The following is a 22529-nucleotide window of genomic DNA, read 5'->3' on the forward strand; positions in this document are numbered from 1 at the left end:
GGGGGCAGAGAGAGAGAGAGAGAGAGAGAGCATTTCTTCAAATGCTTCAAAAATGGAAAGGAAGTAAAAAAAAAAAAGATATCCAAAACCATTTGCTCCATGCACTAAATACCAGTAGAGAGAGAGAGAGTGAAAGAGAGAGAGACATAGAGAGGGAGGATAGAGAGAGAGGAAGAGAGAATCATGAAGTGGAAAACTTAAAATTTGATTTGTAACCTATCAAATACGACCAGGACTGTGATCAAATCTATCATATAGGCTTTATTGGATTTTTTCAACCCAACTGTGTTTGATCACCTCATAATATTCAAAGAATAATTTCTTATTCCTTAATTAAAATCATTAGTTTTGGTTTGAATAAACCATTTCTTTGTTGTCATTAAACTAACTGATAAGGTGGGAATGACTATTTTAATCATGAAAATAGTGAGGAATTGATCCTCTATGCAATCACTGTATACTGCGTCTGGCTGCAAGGAAAACTCACCATTCATACTCTTAATAAGTCATTTATATGGGGAAAGAGAGAATAACTGTGCTATAAAATCGTTATAGGGAGTTTTTGAGTCAGAAGGAGCGGACCTTGTAAGTACACTATATAGCTCTCAGGGAGGCGGATTTTAGCTGCAGTTCATTTTTGCCTGCTTTGTTTTCTCTTTTCTTATTTCATTTCAATCATAATTTTCATTTCTACTAAGTTTTTATTATCAGTGTTTCTGCACATCAAGATACATGTATTATAAGCTGCACAGATTAAGTTATCTGTAATAAAATCCTTGTCTGATCAACAATGGGCATTTGAGATAATTAACAGTTAATGAAAAATTATTATTTATTAAACTTTGAACCATAAGCTCATCACTATTGTACATGCAAGTATAAACATATGCAAGGCACGCAAAATGCGAAGCCAGTAGTTTTCAGAGAGTTTCTGCCTTTTTGGACTCGCTCCAAATTCTCATTTGCCTCACATTGTTGAATCCTGATCCCAATCAAGAATTACAATGTATGTGTAACCTAACCTCAGTTAAACAATGATAATCTTGTGTAAACAAATTTGCATATATACTCTTTCTGGTTGTGAGAATTGCCAGCATAGAATGGATTTTTCAGTTTCATATAATAGAATTAATTTTCTCCATTCACATTGGCTGCAATATGTGTTTTGGATGTGTGAAGTGAAGATCTTTCTAGCTATGTTTATTCACTGTGTATTTATATTGACCCAAGTCAATTATGTTAGCTCTTATTTGATTGGATCATTTCAAATTGCTATCTTTCTATAAGTGGAAAGGAACCAATGAAAATATGACATGCATTGTTTAGGAAAACAAGTAATTTTGAGGAAGTGTATCTAGGTCCTCTGTAATTTTATGCATGGATGAAATGTCTGTTTTGTTCATTGCAAGTATTATGACAATTACATATTAACTTAATTAGTTGCATTGTGTTAATTAAGGTACAATGTTAAAATTAAGCACACTTTACCACCTTTAAGTCAATATCTACAGAAAAACAAGTCAAACCATATTGACCCATGACTTATTTATGCTTAGTTTGAAGTGAGTTGCATTCTCCCTTTATCTTAAATTATATAATAAACCTTAAAAGTGCAGGAAATCTTGTTGCAGGCAAGACAAATCTTTGTCTCTGGCATTTTCCTCTAAACATGCATGTATATTTTACTAGACTATCTCAAATGCAGCATTTTCATCCTTTTGAAAAATACACTGAACTAAAAAAAATTAAATGTTCGCTTAATTTCAATTTTGGTTAAACAGAGGAAGTTCCGACAGAAGAAAAAGGACATTCTGGAAGGATACGAGCCTAAATCCAGATTCGGAAGTGCAATATCCGGCTTAGGAGACATCAACCTGGATACATACAAAGGTACATAAACATTTGACCATCCAAAAAATGATGTTATCTCGACTGAGACTGTATCACAGAAACCTGACGATATATTTCTCTCATTGTAAAAGCATATCATGGTCATTATATACTGTATAAATTTTTTTAAGAATGGTAGCATGTACGTACAACTTGATTTGAACCCGATTCTTGATTTATTTTTTTTATTTTTTTTTATTTTATTAATTTTATATAAAACAATTTACAAAATTGTGGTCAAAGATAGCTTATACATAGATATGAATTTCAATTGAAATCATTATTCATTTTCTAGTATATAGGTACGATTCTTGATTTGATGAGTATAGGAAATAAGGTTTTGGTGGTGGGTTTTTTTTACCTGTTTGCAAGTGGTCTTTTTGCTCTACCTACAGAGTGTGATCCTTGTTATTCTTTAGACTTTTGAAATCATAAGTCAGATCATGTTTTATGATTTTTATTACCGTAAGCACAGTAATCGTATAGTGGTCTAAAATCAATCTACCAATTATTCATCAAATCATAAGCATAAAAATCAGTAAAATAAAATAAGCAATTGTTAGTACATCCTTTCTGGTCACAGTTCATAACTGACTTATAAACGAAGTCCATTGTTAAAGGTTAATTACAATTAAGAGTCTTGTATCCGTTGACCGCTTTCCAAAATCCAATCATCATCGAGAGTTTTATTCTTCCTGGTCATTCCGCTAACACCACGAATTCTAACTACGCAGTTGTCCTTTTCGGTCAATGACCTTTAACATAGTTTACTGTATACTTATCTCATATCGAGTGCACAACAAGGTAATGACTAATTAACGTAAAGCAGAATACAATCATAAAATTATATTTCATATATATATACGGCTATCTGGTTACGAGAGTTATTATCAATATCTGTGTTTATCATATATGGGGGTTAAAATTTTGTGGGTATTCCTTAATACCCACGAATTAACATACAAAACAAATAATGAAACACAGTCTTCATTCAGTACACATAGAAGGAAATCCACATCCCTACGAACCCTTATAAAATTGACAATCGAAGAAAATTCTCTCCTTACCATTTCCAATAATTTCACAGTTTTTGGCACATCCTAGATTTATAGTTCTTGTTTTAATAAGCAGGAATCAAATATTTTATAAAAAATTTTGACCTGTTGCATGTAGGCCTTTACTGTGGTTTCATTAATATTCAGAGGTATCAATTTTGTGGATGTAGGAAAAATCATAGTTTCGAGGATACGGAAATTGGTGGCCAATGGGTGATGAAAAAAGCTAATTGAAATTGCACTTTAATGAACAAAGCTAATTGAAATTGCACTGCAATGAACATTTAATTTCGTTAAACAACTTACCAACGAAATCGACGAAAATTGGTATTCAACGAATAGTGATGAAACCACAGTATTATTAACAATTACGTGTATTTGTTATCCTTAGATTTGGCAGTAGGGGCCCCATACGGGGGAGTGGAGGGGAGAGGAGTGGTCTACATCTATGTGGGGTCCATGGAGGGAATCATCACTGACGTCTCTCAGATTCTGCAGGGGAAGGATATCGGATACCAACTCTCGACATTCGGATTCTCCATCTCCGGCGGACATGACCTGGACAAAAACGGCTATCCAGGTACGTTTGTCACAGGAAACACCACATCACTGTTTAGAAAGCCTGTGGTGATTTAGAAAAATTTTACAAGGGGAGGGGGAAGTTGAAGAGAGGGGTCAGAGGGTAATTTTGTTTGTTTTTTTTTGGGGGGGGGGGATGTCTGAGGCCAATTTTTTGGGAATTAACAATGTGATTTTTAATAAGTTTGATTTTTCCAGGGGAAGGGGGTGGAATCCCTCCTCTAGATCTCTGCATGAGAGTAAATATGTGCACATCATCAAAGTTTCAGTTTCATATGCACACAGTAAATGTGAAATCTTTTTACTTCTAAATTTCGGAAGTGGGTATAGCACTCACACTGATGAGGTACTTGAGATAAACAATATTTTTGAATTTTTGTTTTACAGATTTGGTCGTTGGAGCGTACCAAGCAGACACTGCTGTATTCATCAAGTAAGTATTGGCCTCATAATGACATGAAAACTTACAATACACGATTCTGTTGCATCTGACAGATGACAGAGCTCAAAGAGAGAGTGAGATGAAAAAATTTGGGGAGCTAACTTTCATCATTCTGTTGATACAACTTTATCATGGCAGTGACTGATTCTTACTTTAATTAAGGAATGAATTCAATATTTATTAGTTTTATACGATATAAAATGGTTTGAAACAGTTTACGCTTTTTTATAAACCGCTTCACGGTTTATAAAGCGTAAACTGCCCCAAACCATTTTATATCGTATAAAACAAATAAAATTTAAAATAAATTTATTGCTTATAATTTAATTTTTTACTCTTCATTGTAAATAAAAACCGTCATTTGACCTTTAAAATGAAGTAGAATTGTATAAAATTTAAACGTAATGTCAGGCGTATTGATACGTTTTTGACGTTAGTCTTACTATGACATAGGCAACATTCTTTATACGATATATAATAATTTTTTAGCCAATCAGAAAGGGTGTTACAACCAAAATTAAATTATTGTAAAATAAATCCAGACTAATCCTCTGGGTCTCTCCCATTCTCCTTTGATTGACAGCTAACTTTTATGATTCTGTTTATGCAACTAAATGTAAAACGTGGTTTCATTAAATTTCACTACTGTATCATAAAACAGATCCAGACCAACGCCGTAAATTCCTAATTAAAGGCGCGGAAATGATATCCGCATAAAATCGCGAGAAGAATCCTTCACGAATTTTAAAATCTCGCCATTATTTTCAGAGAGTTGAAAACTATAAGAAACAAGCATTCTGAGAGTATTGCATAAGCAATACACGTCCCCTACCGGTTTGTGGAAATTGTGAAAACAATGCACTGTTATGCAGAATATCGAACCCGAACATTAAAAAAATTGGAATATAAAAAATTTATTTTCTCGAAAATATGTCAACCAGACGCTACAGTGTAAACTTGATCTGTAGTTTGACATTTTGAAGCTGTTCAGCAAATTTCAATTATTCCTCAAACGCATAAAGAAAAAAACTGTGGAAAACTGAAGTGGGACAGACAGACGGACGGACAGACAGACAGACGGACGGACGGACAGACGGACTGACAGACGCAGAGGAAAGCTATAGTCCCCTCCGGTGAAAACCGGTAGGGGACTAATAAGGAGAAAAGTTCAACGTTTGTGATTTTATATTCTCAGGATTTGATACACACCAGCGATATCGCGGAATTAAGTACTCGCGTAATATAAGGAATTTACAGTAGTTTGTATAGATCCAATTCTTCTTTGATTGGGCCATCCTTAAAAAAAATGTTCGTTTTGAATTGCAGGCTGGAAATTTATAGACCCAGGAGGGAGGGAGGGAGGGATACTTTAATTATTTTTTGAATTTGCTGTTGAACTAAAAAGTGGAAGAAAATAAAAATCTTCATTAAAAAAATTCTTTCTTTTTACTAATAGAATTTTATATATTTGTATATATTATAATTGCTAATGTATTTCAATGAGACAAGAGGCAATTCCAATAAACAATTATTTTATTTTGGCCTTGGAAGCTAAATTTAATTATTCTCCTAATACAAATACAACTATAATGGTTTAATATGGTTATGATAAATTTTTCTTTATCACTAAAAACAGATCCAGACCGATCGTCCGGGTCGCTCCAAGCCTCCGGCTGGAACCGGATATAATCAAACTGGAGGAGAAAAACAAGAACTGTAAAATAGGAGAGGATCCATACAAGATCAATGTACCATGGTAAGTGTGCATGTCACAATGAAGGGAAGGTAACCTGTGAAAGAAAGGGAATGTACAGATTATACTGGGCTTAATTATTAAATGTACATAGAGTTTCTTGAAGATACAGTCAAACTTCGTTATCTCAAACTAGTGGGGATTGTTTAAAAAACTTTGAGATATCCAAGTATTTGAGATATTGAGGTTAAATTACTTAAAAGAATAAGTGGTTTGGACCTACAGATCACTTCGACATATCAATTGTAATTGAGATATCAGTGTTAGAGATATCAAAGTTCAACTGTATTTGTAATCATAAATCTCTCTCTTGCAGTTTGATGGTGAGGACTTGTGTAGAATATAGCGGTGTTGGAGTGAGTAATGAGCTAGGTATGCACAATTTTTTTGGCTATAAGTACTGTAAATTCCTAATTAAACGCGAGGATTAATATTAACGTAAAATCGCGAGAACCATCCTTCAGGGATTTTAAAATCTCGCTATTATTATTTTCTGAGAGTTGAAACCTATAAGAAATAAGGAGAAAAGTTCAACGTTCGCAATTTTATATTCTCGCAATTTGATACAAACCAGCAGGATCGCGGAATTTACAGTATTTCCTTTTTATTTATGGAATAAGGGATCATTCTTTGATTGTTATGAGGTGATCAAATACGGGGATGTTCAAATCCAATAAAGCTCGCAGGGCTCGACATTAACGCTTGTCCGCTTGTCTGGTACCAGTTAAAAAAATATGCGGACAAGTGAATATTGCTGGCCACTTGTCCGACTGGACAAGTGCATTTTTTATGTAAAGAAGTCTCCAACATTTAAAAAAGAAAAGAAAGTTTTGTGATAAGTTTATCCGTAGTCTCGTTATAATTTTATCGATTAGTTATTTTGAACTAAATATTAAGTTTCCATTTAAAAAGTCAGGTTATTAATTATAGCTAGAGTAATCAATAAATGATTTTATTTTAGTAATAGAGTACTGTAGTTTTCAAGTTGACAATATTTGATCTTTAATATTGAAAATTTTTCGGACAAGTGAAGTTGAAGTTCGGACATGTAAATGTTTTGGTCACTTGTCCGAATGGACAAGTAGGGAAAAAAGTTAATGTAGAGCCCTGGCTCGAAGGGCTTTATGGTAGATCTGATCATACCGGACCATATTTAATCACCTCATAATAATCAAAGAATGATTCCTTGTTTATACTTGGATTAATTTTCAGCAATTGTACAATTTAATGTTAAAATAGTCATTAATGAACTGTATTGGACCATACATTACAAAATCGATGGGTAGTGTTATCACAGACATCCGAGACACTGAAAAATGTAAATATTTAAGGGGAAAGGGGGATAAAGAGAATGACAAAAATTATCCCCTTACTAGCTAGTACAGTTAGACTTGGTTATATCAAAATTATAGGGAACAGTGGATATACCTTTCTATGTGTCTGCAATTTGTTATATCTGTATAGCTATTTCTTAAAATTATGTATAGCGAAATAGAAATGCATCTATACATCTTTTATTTCACATTACTACTATTAATGATTGTTAACTTAAAGGATTATTCAGCTCTAAGGGACTCAAAATCAATCTGCTATATCTTTTAATTTATGTTCATTGTAACGGTAAAATTTCATCAATTTGTTAAGAATATTGTTAGGGACTTTAGAAAGCTTTTCCTCATCCGAGATTTTGATATATCCATGTTTGTACTAGGACGAAACAAGTTTAAACTGTAGATGTTTCTGTATTATTATAGTTAAAAAAAAAGATTCTAAAGAAAATTCCAATGCAAGAAGGATTGCTGACAGAATCATGTACAGTAAATTCCTAATTAAACGCGAGGAATTAATATCCGCGCAAAATTGCAAAAAGCATCCTTCATGGATTTTAAAATCTTGCCATTATTTTCTTAGAGTTGAAACCTTTAAGAAATAAGGAGAAAAGTTCGACGTTCACGATTTTATATTCTCGCGATTTGATACAAACCACCGGGATCGCGGAATTAAGTACTCGCGTAATAATAAGGAATTTACAGTAACTTATTATTTTGACAGAGTTTGACTTTTTCTGGACCCTGGATGCCAAGAAGAATATTTCCAAGAGGATGTTTCAGTACATAACCCAGCAGCCAGAAGTCTCCGAACTCAACCTCCGACTCCAGAAGGAAAAAATCTTCTGCTACGACTTCATTGTGTACATCCTGGTAAGTGTTGCCATTGGCAACCATTGAGTGTCTAGTGAAAGTCTGGTGTCATCTGGATGTTTTATATAACAATATATATCAGTTTTATGTATATAACATGATTGATCTTGACTGAAAAATTAAAAGAAAGTAAAAACAAATTTTGAAAAGAGAAACACTTAATCAAATAGTTTTGCCTGAAATTTACAGCTGTTCATTTCAATAAAAAAATAAACGATATATAAATCAGCTAATTCCAATAACTTTCGTTTGAAAATTATATTTTTTTTTTCAAGGATATAAGTTTTATATCTAATATATTTTTATCTATTCCACAGAATAATATCCGGGACAAGTTAACCCCCATTGACGTCTCCTTCTCCTATCGATTGGTCGGTGAGAACGAGGTGGTAGGGAGAAAGAAGCGTCAGGCCATCAACCTCGGTACCATCCCACCAATCCTGGACAAGTACATTCCCTCCACGGTCACGGTAGAGGTGAGGCGTCAACAAAATTAAGTCTTCAACGATTGTCAAGAAAATTTGTAATTTGGGCCGTGCATGAAATTGTTTGAGCCCCATGGAAACCACATAAGAGTTGGGCATGCACAAACTCATTGACAAACCATTAGCTGTTAAGGAGGCTGGATGATCATGGCAATTTGTAGACTATATTGATCTACTTGAGAAGGAGAACCTTGTATAGAGATATAGGAAAGCATAAGTTTTTTAAGAGATAAATAATGTGTAATCTGTTTTGAATATAAAATAAAAGTTCATTGCTAAAAAAACCCATTTACATACATTCAAACTAAATTGGATTGGTAATTTGTTAACCTCCCAGCCTCCTTAATAAGACTTTTATCTCAATACATTCAAAATTATTGCACTCTGAATACAATATAAGGTTGTTGTTTAGAAAAAAGAAGGTATTTATGTATGTAGTACATGTAGTACCATTATAATATACAAATATTGACTGGGGTTGAGGGCAACATTGATTATTTTAGGTATGAAATATTGCCCGGAGGGCAATATATACATCCCAAGGGGGCTATTTTAATCAATGTTGCCCGAAAACTCAGTCAATATTTGTTTTGTTATATGAAGAAACAAACCAAAATTTAAAGGATTTGAGATTGCAGTAACTTTTTTCAGCTCAACATAAATCTAAATTATGAATTCAGTTTTTGCGCAAAGTTCTTTTCCAAAATATCATCGGCATCAAACGTTCAATGATGATACTCCGCCGCCCATAGGAATTAAGTTACAGATGTTCTACCTGATTTTACTTCACAGTTTTTCTTTTAATTTGGAAATCCTTATAACCTTTATGATAGCAAACTGTCGCATTGCACGTCTGTTGTTTACTTGCCTTGACTGATTGTCTATTATGACGTCACCTTGTTTTAGAGTCGTGAAGAGCTATACAGTCACCGTTTACGAATCAACAAATCAGAAGCGATTAATTGGAATAGATGGAATATTCTCTAGATATTATTCCTAGCCGGTCAATATTAAAAAAAATATTGAGCGGTCAATATTTTTCGGACGTGCTTATATTACAATTATTGACTATTCGTCTATATAGAGTTATATAGTGAGAATATACTACTGAATATATCAAAAGTTTTTATTAAGCGGGTTTTCCAGTGAGTGTTGCTAAAATGATATTGTCTGGAGAATGGAAAATACATTTACACAGTGATTCTATGACTTAATAACTCTGGTTATTGAACAGATATTTTAACAGTATATTTTCTATGCTATGTCTTAAATTCTGGTAATTCCATGTCTTCACCTTTTCTCTTCTTGCAGGGGAAAATCAGCAAGAATTGTGGGAAGGATGAGCGGTGTATTCCAGAGTTGTCTGTCCTGGCAGAGAGAGTTGAACCGTAAGCAAAATTATGCTAATTAGCAGAGCATTCTCAGTTTGAGATGGGATTGGTAAATTTCTCTATACAGGGCATAAATAAATAGAGTAAATCTCTGGTCATCGAATGCACCAATCTTAGATAGAACTTCTGAGCACTGTAAATGTATAGGATCTACATGTATGTACTTTTATTTATTTTAAGGTTTGCCAAACCAATCGAAGTTGGAAGTTCCAACGAGGAGATTGAGATCAGCATCACAGTGAGGAATGATGGGAAGTTGGCTCAGGATGGGAATTTGGCTGAGGATGCGTACGAGACGATGCTTTACGTGGAACTTCCAGAGGGAGTGCTGTACAGTGGAATCACCAACGCAAACGCTGTATGGCAAATTTCTTTCACTGATATTTGTTAATCTTGGCCAAAAAAAAAATTGTTTCAATACGGTAGCTTCCCAAGCACAACCTTGGCATGTCAAATGCTGTTCTATCTTGTATCATCAGGGAATTACTCAATTTTTTATTAATATTTTTAAAATATGAACATTGAGGTACCTATTCCTTTTTTCAAATCTTGCATAATGTCCTTGCCTTCTGCATAATGTTATGAATTTGATGTAATAAAAGTTTTTATTTGTTGTAGGCTGTGGCCTTGACCTGTAATTATGTGACCTTGAATGTGTCACGGTTTGTCATCTGTGACATTGGTAACCCCATGCCAGCCCTAGCCAAGGTAAGACAAATAATGTGGTTAAATACTAACACAGGTTAATGCTCCTTTATTAAAAAATCTTTGAAATTTTATTAACCAAACATATTAATCAAACTTACAAACTTAATTGCTATTGATCAAAATCTATGATTTGTTTAAATAGCGGGATATAAATGTACTGAAACAGCCAAATTTTGTATGCTGAAGAAAGAGCCCTCAAAGTTTCATCAGACAAACAAAAGTTTTAGAATAAAGAATCTTTGAATTGTAAAATTTCTTCTCTGACACTTTTATTTTTGGTTACAGACGTACTTCACATTGCTGGTGACCCCACACAACATAGATGGACAGAGTGACAAGCTCACCTTTAAACTGAATGTCAACAGGTAACTACTTTTACCTGTTCTTGAACAAAACCTCACTAGTATTATTTGGAATTGCGGTACATGCATAAAGTACTCGCACAAGATAAGGAATCTACAGTAGCAAATTTCAGTTTTCAATTTTAAATGATTTTGTTTATTACAAAGGAAAAAGTCCGATAAGAAACCCCTAAAAAATCCTATATAGATACGTGTATCTGTTACTGTTAATTCCCTATTTCATGCAAATACTTAATTCCGCGATTCAGCTGGTTTGAATGAAATCACGAGAAATAAAATTGCGATCACCAATTTTTTTGATATATAATTTCAAATAGTTCAAAACTGTTTGAAAAATAAAAGCGAGATTTTAATATCTGCAAGGGTTGCTTGTTACGATTTTACGCGGATAATAATTCCGCATTTAATAAGGAATTCACAGAAATCAGAAGTACCGTAACTCTGAATGTGATACATTATCATGTATTAATGTGGCCAAGTTGTTCACTAGTAAAAAGATCTCGAGTTACAATAATTTTTCAAACTAACAGCAACTATAGATATGTATAACTTCACAAATCTGCCATCAAATACAAAAAATTTTTTCTCTTAGTTCAAACCCAGAGAATGACGGGGATACCTGGAACAATTACTTCCCCTTGGAGATTCCGGTCCGACAACACGCTGTGCTGGAGATATCACCGTAAGCATCTTGTCCTGTAGTCTAAGCAATGTAGTACATGTACATTTCGTGCCATTTAGACTTATTGTATTATTGTTTTCTTTTGTAAGTTAATAACTATGGCTGTCCAATTTAAGTAAAGTCAGGAAATATTCCGAATATTCCGAAATATAAGTACCCGTAAAAAGAATGAAAATTATGCGCATGGCCATGGATTAAATTTGTCGCTTGAGTAAGATTTGTAGTGTATATTTGTCTTACAACCACCCTTGCCCTCTTGCAAGGAAAATGGCATAATGATACCAAAATATTGGTCAGTCGGTGAGATTTTTAAGAGCCATTTGCTTCTCAATCAACATTTACTTATGTTACTAATGGCCAAAAGAATCTTAATAATTTCTGGTCATCAAGTAAAAGGAGTTTAATATTTAGAAAAATTCATGCTTTGTTTTAATCCAGCCAATGTCTTGTGGGAGAAGACTTATTTTCTTGTATGAGAAAGGTGTTAAAAATGAAAGCTATTTCATTTCAGAAATCTGGCTTCTTCCACTGAGCAGGTTATATACAATACTTCGGGGGTCAGCTTGTACAAGGGCACTGGATTCGGTCCAGAAATCACACATGAGTATCGAGTAAGTACTTAATATACAATTAATTGAGTATATCAAAGCACTGACATCTTTGATGAAAATTCCCGGGGATTTAATGGCACACAAATATAGATCTGTTCAAAATAAGTTGAAAAATGATACATGTACCAGTACGTTGTAAAACAAGGTAATGTTCTAAAAGATAAGTTCCTTGGAGAAAAAGATGTTATATTTAGTAAGAGCTTATGTATCCATTATGTAGTACTTTTAAAAAAACAATTGTACTGGATTTTGGCAAAAAAATTTAATGTTAGATTTTCTGGTATATACGAAAGCCGAGAAGGATCATTCGAGATTCGAGATTCGAAATACGAGATTCGAAATACGAGATTCGAAATTCGAGATTCAGTATCTATATTAACCAATCAAATCATGGATCTGAAACCTGTATCCTAGCAACATCAAACTGTTCTAAATAAAAATCATACGTACATGCTCTTATATACAAATAAATGCTATGTTCACTTCTCCCTACCTAACTAAATAATTATTTGTATTTACTTTTACACAGAATATCTAAGTAGACTAGTAATAATGCAGTGTGCTTCGCGGATCTAAGTGATTTTGTTTGCCCTGGTGCATTTCCACCTGATGCGTTTGAACCCTAAGGTATTTCACCACCAGTAATAGTTTAAAACCCGGGTTTATTCACCCCTTTTGTGTAAAAATGCGGTAATGGTAGAGAACTTCATAAGCGTAGCTAATTTTTTCTGTAGGGGGGTCCTAGGCCAATTTTTAAAAAATTTACTATGTAAATTTAATAAGCTCCAATTTTCCCGAGGAGGGGGTCCAGATCCCCTGACCCCCTCCTTTCTAGATCCCCGCATGAAGATAAGTACATGTATCTAAATAATCTGTCCTGTTTCACTAATAAATATAAGCATTATTTATCGTTTTTATGTATGCATACAGTGATACACTAGTACTATGATTATAAACAAATCATTGAGATATTATCACATCATACGGAATTATTAATAAATACAATTTTTTTCCTTTTCCTCAGTAAACAACTTATTATGAGTCTTACTTTTGGAATTGTTTTCAATATAGAAGGATACCTACTCTCTACAATTAAAGGTAGGGATGATAGGGTGCCAATTTGTTCACATTGCCGATTTCTTGTGCAGAGAACAGTAAAACCTTTTATTTGATTGTGCATAAATATTTCAAAATTAATTGTTGTACATATATTTTGTTATAATTCATTCATTGATATATCAACAAGAAAGAATAAAAGCATATGTTTCACAGCCAAGTTAAGTTTCTCTGTAGTTTCCTACCCCCTACCCCCCACCGCACCAAAATTGACAATAATTACATATAAGTCATACAAATGTTTACTTTTTTTGTAAGTAAATCTCTAAAGATGTAAATAAGCACTGCAAACAAAGATGTGTGTATTTAATATACTACTACATTACACTTAGCCAGATAAAATGTAATCAGGATGAAGCTACAAGGGGTGAGTGGTGCAAATTTACCAATTTGTCGCCATACACACAGAACACCAAATAAAGGAACTGAGTGGTGTGTGGAATGCATAAAAGATGGCGGCAAATTATCTCAAATAATCAGTGCAAAAACCAACAAATAGACTGTTATTTGTTACATATCCTGCAAAAACATTGATAAAAAATGTTATCGTCCCATAACATAGCCGATTAAGCTAATGTGTACATATGGTCAACGTACATGTAATTCTAATATACAAGAAGGCGGACGTATCAGGCGGGGATCCAGAAAATTAAATTTCAAAAATGATCGGTTGAATTACATTAAATGCTTTGAAAATTGTTTTAAACTATCGCACGGGTCAAAATGCGTGATAGAAGCTATGTACAGTGTAATTGGAAACTTTCATTTTATATCAATATGTAGTATTACCTATTATAACAGATGAGAGTATAGCACAACTGCCACAAGCAATACATGTCCTTTACCGGCACCACCTCCCTCCCCTTAAAAAAATGAAACAATTGCCGTTTTATTTGCTAAAATGTGTGTGGTTCAAGATTTTTCTAAAGGACAAACCCGATTAGAATTGAAAAAGAGTCGTACGTTTAAAACTAATTTTGTCAAAATTTTTAGATTCATTTGGTTATATTTTGGTCCATTTGGGTAAATATATGCACCAGCGCAGCTCTAATTTATATATAATCAAGCCATAAATTCAAAATATTTTCAAAAATTAATAGCTTTAAATCCAGTGGATGAACGAAAAGGAAAGCAAGTCGAACTCGATGAGTGCTAATACCTGTGTTGAATGAATGGTACAGTAGGATATGCGCAAAAAAGTCCCGTCTACTCTTTCCTACCCTATAATAATAGGAATATTAAATCCGATTATAAGAGTCAAATTAAAAATCAAGTACGGATATGTACCTGTTATCTACAGTGCATCGTTATTGAGCTACACAGAAAGTTTTATATTAATTTGCCGAGCCAAATAAAAAAAAACCTGGAAAACGAAGAGAAAACAAAGCGGGGACAGAATAACTGACAAATTAATTAGGACTAGATAGCCCCCCCCCCCCCCCCTCTTGAAATGTATATACTGAAAACAGATTATTGGCGTACAACACCCGCACACAATTTAAAAAAAATTTCATGTTTTTTTTTATCATATTCGCTAGCCAATGTAAGACATCACAAATACCCCAAACCCCCTCACGGAAAAGGAAATGCTAGGTGATGAGAGAGAGAGAGAGAGAGAGAGAGAGAGAGAGAGAGAGAGAGAGAGAGAGAGAGAGAGAGAGAGAGAGTCGATGTAAATCACAGGTGCGCTAACACCGTAAAAATTAAAGCTTGCTAGTTGGTCTGCCCTACCCTAGCTACCTCCTCTCTTTTCTCGTTTTAGAGGCTTAATTATTGTCTATATATGCTTGTAACAAATCAAATCAATTTCAAATTCTACATCAAACTGAATTTGACACTACAAAACTCTCTGTGTCTGTCTGTCTGTCTCTCTCTCTCTCTCTCTCTCTCTCTCTCGCATATAGACAATGGCATTGTCATACCCCTACAATATACTATTCTTATCTGGATTTTTGTCTTTGGTGTTGTAAATCATTATATCTTCTATGGTTTAAAACTTTATCATAACCTATATTTTGACATGTCGATTATTTCATTGAGTTTCGGTTCATAGCTAAAACATTTAGATTAAACAGATCTTTCTTCGCGAGCCGATTTTTACACAGTTGGGGCGAATACACTTCGGGTTAAAATTGTTCGGGGGGGGGGGGATACATACAGGGCAAACAAAACCACTTAGATTCGCAAAGCCAACAGTGTTATTTCTAATTTAATTGTTTATACTGTGTGGGGTTAATTCATCAATGTTAATTTAACCATTTTATAACCACTATATAAGAGCTATTAAGACATTTATTTGTAGGAAAGAGCATGTACGAATGATCTTTATTTAGAACAGTTTGATGTTGCTAGGATACAGGTTTCAGATCCATGATTTGATTGGTTAATTTAGATATTGAATCTCGAATTTCGAATCTCGAATCTCGTATTTCGAATCTCGTATTTCGAATCTCGAATCTCGAATGATCCTTCTCGGCTTTCGTAGGTATATGGCAGGGCTTTATTGTGTCAATCATTTGATTAGTTTTATTGCTACTTCTAAAGGGGAAAAAATCAAAATTTTGAATTTTAAGAATATTAATAAGGGGATATTTCACTGAGGCAGGAGGCAATTCAAAACAAACATTAATTTTATTTCTGCCTTAGGTTAATCCTTACAAGCAATAGAAAACTTGATTCCGATCCAACACATATATTTTTACAAATGATTAGGTAACTTCATGTATGAATGTATTCATTCAATTTGTCAATGTAGGTAAGAAATCTAGGACCTACCCCAGTGAAAAGCAGCATAATCAACATTTACTGGCCCAGCTTTGATGACCAAGGAAACCACCTGCTCAAGATCGATGAAGATCCAAAAGTACTCAACAATGAGGGCGGATATTGTGAAACTTTGCTCCTGTCTCCAGAAAACTCAACGGTATGGGATATCTGACTAGCTTAATGTTACTATAATGTATGCAGAGTTATTTTCGCCCCATGTAATTTTTGCCCTTCTACACTTGTAAAAAATGTTTTGCCCCGTTTTGAATTTGCCCAGACAAAGTTGTGTTAAAAGAGAAATAATTTGAGACAATGGAATTTGCTCAGTCTTAAAATCACACACCAACAACAAGGGTGAAAGGTGCGATAATTAATCGTGGGTGAATATTTCCCTGTATACAGTATTTTATTGAATGCTCAATATGACACGTTTACTGAACCCTATTTTTTGTGTTTTACAGGATTTCACTTATCAAGAGGGAAACAGCAAAATCAATGTTTTACTTCAGACCAAGAGTAAAAGGCACTCGAGACAAAGACGAGAAGTCTCCAATATTAAAAATGTGGTATGCATTCATTTCTTAATAATACCCATATTTAAAAAATTAGTAATGATACGTACATTTTGATACAGTATGTAAATGTTTTGTATTTAGCATGTACAATATTTGGCTGAAATTTTGATCATTTTTTAAATTTTACAACATTTTTATACATATATGCTTGACATTTAATGTTGACGTACCCTAGTTTTATTTGATTAGCAAATTCTGCTTTCCGCCAAAGACACTAAATAGTGTACACTGTTAAATGCAATACAGTTATATAGGGTTTTTTTATGTGCAAAGGAAATTTACAGTAGCCATGCGGTAAGCTTTAAATGGCGTATAATACCCATGTGCAAAAGGTAAACAAAATTAAAACCTTAGTGTGGTTAATCATGCATCCATGTATTAAAAATCCTAGTGTATTGTTTGACTATAGAAAAACACGTACTTAACCACCTGCATAAAAAAAACCACTTAAATTTTACAGTTACTTCATGTGTTAGAACCGTTTCAACAAGAGCTTGGACTTTCGCTGGGATGTTACTATCTAGTTTGCTCATAAAAATATTGACCTCCTTTCTTTTGATTCGCTAGGAGAACCTCATTAATATTCATAGACTGTCAAAACCGTTGCTCTGCTGTGTGAAATCAATGCTGTTTCAGCGAAATATACAACCTAAGATGAAGCCGGACGAGTGTCATTGCGTTCAATGTATGCATATCTATTAGCCAATGGCTGGACAGTTAACCATGTGTAGATGCCGCCTTCATCAAATCGAAGTTTATCATGTACAGCCCAAAGTCCAAGCTCTTGTTGAAACAGTTCTATGTCCCTTGATTGCCATGTCTTCAATGGCTCACGATGTTTGTCTGATCAATATTACAGAAGTGCAACAACCAGTACTGTACGTTTATCAAGTGTTTCCTCGGACCTCTGCCCGGTCACATGGTGGACTCGCGAGACGCTGCGGTCATCAAAATCAAGTCACATATATGGACAAACACTCTTGTACTGGTAAGATTTTTAAAATTTATTATTTAAGGTCTAAATGTATAATGCATTCTTTCAAGTTTGCCAGTATATATTTGTAAACTAGAAATTTAATAGATTATTGAATATTTATCAGAGCCTTTGCTTATACTACTGATTATATTGAAATTCATATTACTGTAGATTGCTTATTAAATGCGAGAAATTAATATCTGTGTAAAATCACAAGAAGCACATCTTAGGAATTTTAAAATCTCGCCTTTGATTTTCGGACATATGTAAACTACCTACATAAAACTATGATAAAAAATTGGCGTTTGTGATTTTATGATCTCACGATTTGATGGAAAACAGTTGAATCGCAGAATTAAGTAAAATAAGGACTTTACAATATTTAAAGCCCATATATAATTCATCTTAAAAGTTTGCTTTCTGCATTAAGCAATGTTAGCATTATGATATTACAGTATATTTGTTCATGTTTTTCATTTGGATATCTCTGATGAATTAATGTTAACATGTTTTATACCCCTGTACAATTGATAGTGAGCTGGGAGTTATTTGATTGCTTCCTGCATTGCAAACCAGAGCAAAAGTATTGTTAAGCTTGCTTGAGGAAAATTGATCTTCAAACTTCTAAGCTCATCTTATTTTTTTTGGTTTTCAAAGAGAGGCCTTACATCAGAACCATTCAACTTAAAGTCCCAAGCCTTTGCACAAGTCCGAGCGATGCCCTTCAATATCCCAGTGGACAACTTTAATGAGACATACATGGTTTCCAGAGCAGAGGTAAGATATATCAAGATATCTCACAGAAATGATATATCAATTGATCAGTGGAGGATATACTGTAAACATGTTATATTTCGTGTGAATAATATTTGGGGGAAATTGATTTTTCAGCAAGTTAGCGAGAAATTGAATTAGGGTATTTTTGAAAGTACCCATTCTTATTCATGTATGCAAGCTATTTAGTGATTTAACAAAAGCAGCTTTCCACAAGAAACGCTAAATAGAATACAGAGCCAAATGTAGTTCATTTACAGTGTATCATAGGGAAGCGGTATTAAAAAAGGTCACAGATTCATTCATTTGGTAGATATCAAAAAGGTCAAAGATTTATGGGTAGATATAAAAAAAGGTCAGATTCATGGATAGATATTAATAAAAAAAAAGATCAAATTCATGGGTAGATATCAAAAAAGGTCAGATTCATGGATAGATATAAAAAAAGGTCAGATTTATGGGTAGATATCACAATATCTCTGTCAAAGTTATCAAAATAAAGAACATATCTGATTGTCTGAATCAAGAACAAGATGTCTAGATATCTGAGTAATGATGTAAGTCTTTTTAGTGAGAATGTCAAAGGACACACCACTGTAAATGTATTACATATCGAAAAAAACTTCAAGGTATATCCAAGGATTCAAAATAATTATATAGAAGTTAAAATTCATCAAGACAAAACCTTTTGGAACTCTCAACTCATTTTGCCAAACCCATAGTACTTTAGATACCAAAGTTCAATGTTACATGATTTTTTAACGAATTGTTACTAAAGCTGTTTGCTTTGATTGACAGGTGTCCACCTATGTGAATGCGGAGAGGTTATCTCCTAAAACCAAGGGCGTAGAGATCTGGAAGATAGCCCTGGCTATTGTTGGCGGTCTTTTGTTACTCCTCATCATCATCCTTGTGTTGTGGGTGGTAAGTCTATCTATTACATTAACTTTATGTAGTACATTTACTTCATGTATTACATTTTAAACTCCATATATTACATTCACTTCATGTATTTTATTAACTCCATGCATTACATTGACTTTATGTATTATATTACAATACCGGTATGTATTACATTTGATCCATGAATTGCATTCACTTCATGTATTACATTAACCTTATGTAAAACATTTGCTCCATGTATTTTCACTTTCACTTCATGTATTACATTAACTCAATGTATTACATTAAGTCTACAAGATTTTTTAGACAGATTTTTAATTGTTTCTCCTTCTTTTTTCACAGTGCGGATTTTTCCGACGCAAGCGTAGACCACCCCCAACTGAACCTACATATAACAAGCCACTGATGAAGAACGGTCAGCAACCTCCAAAATCCAGTCTGGCCAATCGGCCATACGAGTGAGCTGAAGACTTCGCCCACTGACCCTCCAAGACAAAACAAAAGAGTTATGTCCCTTGAAGCATTCCAGTAAACAACACCAGATGGAGTTATTAACACAAGCCAGGGTACCAAACAGGGTTATTTATATATAATCTTATTCATTACGTTAAAGAAATATGAAAATAAATTCTAAGGGACCGAGGCACTCAGAGAATGGTTTGATGCTGTTAAATCGTACAGCATTACGTTTCCAATGAGTGTGAGGAAAAATTTACGATGTAAAATGTTTAACTCGCAAACGCAAGAATCTTTACAGATTCCCAATGCTAATTTATCTAATCTATTGAATTTACTGCGGAGAAGAATTATGATATTTTATATATTGTGTATAATTTTGCTTCCATATAGGTTGTGTTTTGATATAATTATTTATTATGATCTTTTTTATTTGAATTGACCAAACCCAGTTTGGTGTTTCAAAGAAATGTGCTTAAAAAAAAATTAAGACTGTAGTCTTGTCACAGTCCTTATGTGGTACACTTCTTTGACAGTTACTCAGTGAAAATACTTGACATTGGCTCATTACAATGAATTGGCCTAGCTGTACTACGTGTGTATATACTCGTACCAGTATTTTAAAAATTGTCTTTGTTAGTTAAGTGTATTACGATGCAATTTATGCCAATACATATATCCAAGTCAAAAGAAAATTTTTTTATGTGTACATATGAAAGACGGGGGAAATATGGAATTAGTAGTCCAAAATGTCCCCATAGTACAGAAGAAGGCTGTAGTTATTTATGTGCAGGGTTTAATACTTTTGATACTATGCAAATGTACCGGTCTTCATGTATACATGTTTAATAATGGCACATCATATTATGAAATGGAATTTGTTTTAGCCAGATTTCTTTCCTTTAGTCCCATGTAAGTGTTTAACTATCATCTTTTTGTTTGTTGATTATTGTAAATTAATAGTTTATATGAATATTTTCCTTTTTTACCTTTAAAAAAGTGTGTTTTGAAAAGTTATTATCAGTATATATAGAGAGTATGCATTTTGAAATGATGATTTTCATTGCAAGCAGATTTCAAAATGCAGTACGTTGTACCCACAATATTTTTTGGTAGACAAAATTGTGCAAGTTACACCTAATTTTCAATTTTGCTCTGTTGTATTCAATCCACTGTTATAATCTTTTCATACAAGTAAAATTATTATTTGATTTGCCATCTTTAAAGTCTCTCTGGCATGGAAAACACTTCTTTGGGAATCAAGGGAGGGGTGTTATTTAATTTTAAGAAATATACCTATACTCATGAAGAACTAACTTCCAAGTCAATAAAAAGTTTTAGATCAAGTTTTTAATGCAAAAGAAATTTTGGTCCATCAAACTTTGTTCAATTGCTCCTAAGATATCTGGCCATTCCCTTGATTTGGTGCTAATTAGGGTTTTAATTAGATTCTTACATAAAATATTTAACGTATATTTTGGTTGGTGTATCTATGAAAGCAGTAAGAATGTTCACCTGTGTTACTGATTTCATCCCAGTTAAATGAGTAACATAACATTCCAAAGAGTCGAGAGAAACCAAGAATCCGTGTCAAAGGAAATCAAATCCAAGTACCTGGAATAGGTCTAGCATTCAAACCCTCTCAAGATGCAGATTAATTCATTACCAAGAGTCCATTGTATGCGACATTTGCAAATATGTTTTTGGCTATCACTCATATCATTTATGTACCAATTGAACCCCTTTGTGTTTAGATATATATTTTTTTTCTTCACCTCCATATATTGTCATATACTGCATAGTTATTAATTGTCTGTGATTTAACAATCAGTGATCATCTGCTATAATATTGTGTTAATTGATATTGTTGAAATGTGAGTTTACCGTAGATTTTTTTTTGGCGGTTGTTGTATCTTTGGCAGATTTCACTTGCATTGTGAATGGTGAATGTATCTGTAATCAGGGTGTTTGTGATATAGATTGTGTGATTTATAAATTTTTTTGTAAAGTGTGTGATGGACGCTGAAATAACAGGTGTCCCAATATCAGGGGCATATTGGCTTCTTGCTTATGATCAGTTTATTTTTCGTTTTGGGAAAAATATTTTTTCTTAGAGTTTTGGATGCACCAAATTGACATGAAAATAGATATTTGTATTGTATGGATCTGTCCTAATATGAGTAAATGTGTGCTACTATGTGTGTGAAAGGTCAATTTTTTTTGTATTGTCTGAGTCATTCAAATGTTTGTGTCTACATTTCCATCATCAGGTAGACACAAACATCAGCATGGTGCAGACTAGATTGCTTGAACACTACAGGCAAATATATCAATTGTATATTTATGTAGCAAATTATAGATTGTGCTTGAGGAGTGAATGAGATTGACAGAGGTAAAAGTAGAGAGATTGAGAAAATGAATTCAAATTTAATTTATTTGATACTCTTTGTCAATGTTGAAGTATTTACCAATATTTGATATTGTGCAATTATATATACATATATTACATATACAAAGTGTACTTGTATGTGTTATGACATATTTGTATGTGTTCAATAAATATTGTTTTCTAACAGATCAGTGCTTTACTTTTGTTACAGCTCTTGCACAATCATGCAGTATTGCATAATTTGAGTTTTCATTTCTATCAGAATAGCTGTGGTTTCAGTTCATACTGCAATTGTAAAATCCTTTTGTTGGTGCGAGTACTTTAATTACTCTACCAAACAGCCATTTTTTTCCCACAACATCGCAAAACCAAAACTTTAGAAGTTTTCATCAAAAGTCCATTCTGGAACAAGAAT

At 33.5% G+C, this 22529-nt stretch overlaps 1 protein-coding gene across 7 annotated transcripts in view; it reads left to right on the plus strand.

Moving 5' to 3' along the window:
* LOC128162925 (integrin alpha pat-2-like) overlaps window positions 1-22302 on the plus strand; it is a 44540-nt gene extending 22238 nt beyond the window's left edge. For 6 of the 7 annotated variants that reach the window (XM_052826346.1, XM_052826345.1, XM_052826351.1 and 3 more), the window contains 20 exons: window positions 556-585; window positions 1782-1890; window positions 3337-3525; window positions 3912-3957; window positions 5603-5722; window positions 6036-6091; window positions 7772-7920; window positions 8238-8396; window positions 9717-9793; window positions 9977-10154; window positions 10415-10504; window positions 10790-10869; window positions 11459-11548; window positions 12060-12159; window positions 16031-16198; window positions 16503-16607; window positions 17476-17604; window positions 18250-18369; window positions 19165-19290; window positions 19612-22302. In XM_052826346.1, the coding sequence (XP_052682306.1) occupies window positions 556-585; window positions 1782-1890; window positions 3337-3525; window positions 3912-3957; window positions 5603-5722; window positions 6036-6091; window positions 7772-7920; window positions 8238-8396; window positions 9717-9793; window positions 9977-10154; window positions 10415-10504; window positions 10790-10869; window positions 11459-11548; window positions 12060-12159; window positions 16031-16198; window positions 16503-16607; window positions 17476-17604; window positions 18250-18369; window positions 19165-19290; window positions 19612-19731 (2241 nt within the window). In that variant the 3' untranslated portion in view covers window positions 19732-22302. The remainder of the gene's footprint in view (window positions 1-555; window positions 586-1781; window positions 1891-3336; window positions 3526-3911; window positions 3958-5602; window positions 5723-6035; window positions 6092-7771; window positions 7921-8237; window positions 8397-9716; window positions 9794-9976; window positions 10155-10414; window positions 10505-10789; window positions 10870-11458; window positions 11549-12059; window positions 12160-16030; window positions 16199-16502; window positions 16608-17475; window positions 17605-18249; window positions 18370-19164; window positions 19291-19611) is intronic. The other variant, XM_052826347.1, reaches the window with a different exon arrangement.
* Window positions 22303-22529: the final 227 nt, after the last annotated feature.

This window comes from Crassostrea angulata, chromosome 9 (assembly GCF_025612915.1).
Source record: "Crassostrea angulata isolate pt1a10 chromosome 9, ASM2561291v2, whole genome shotgun sequence".
NCBI classification, from domain to species: domain Eukaryota; kingdom Metazoa; phylum Mollusca; class Bivalvia; order Ostreida; family Ostreidae; genus Magallana; species Magallana angulata.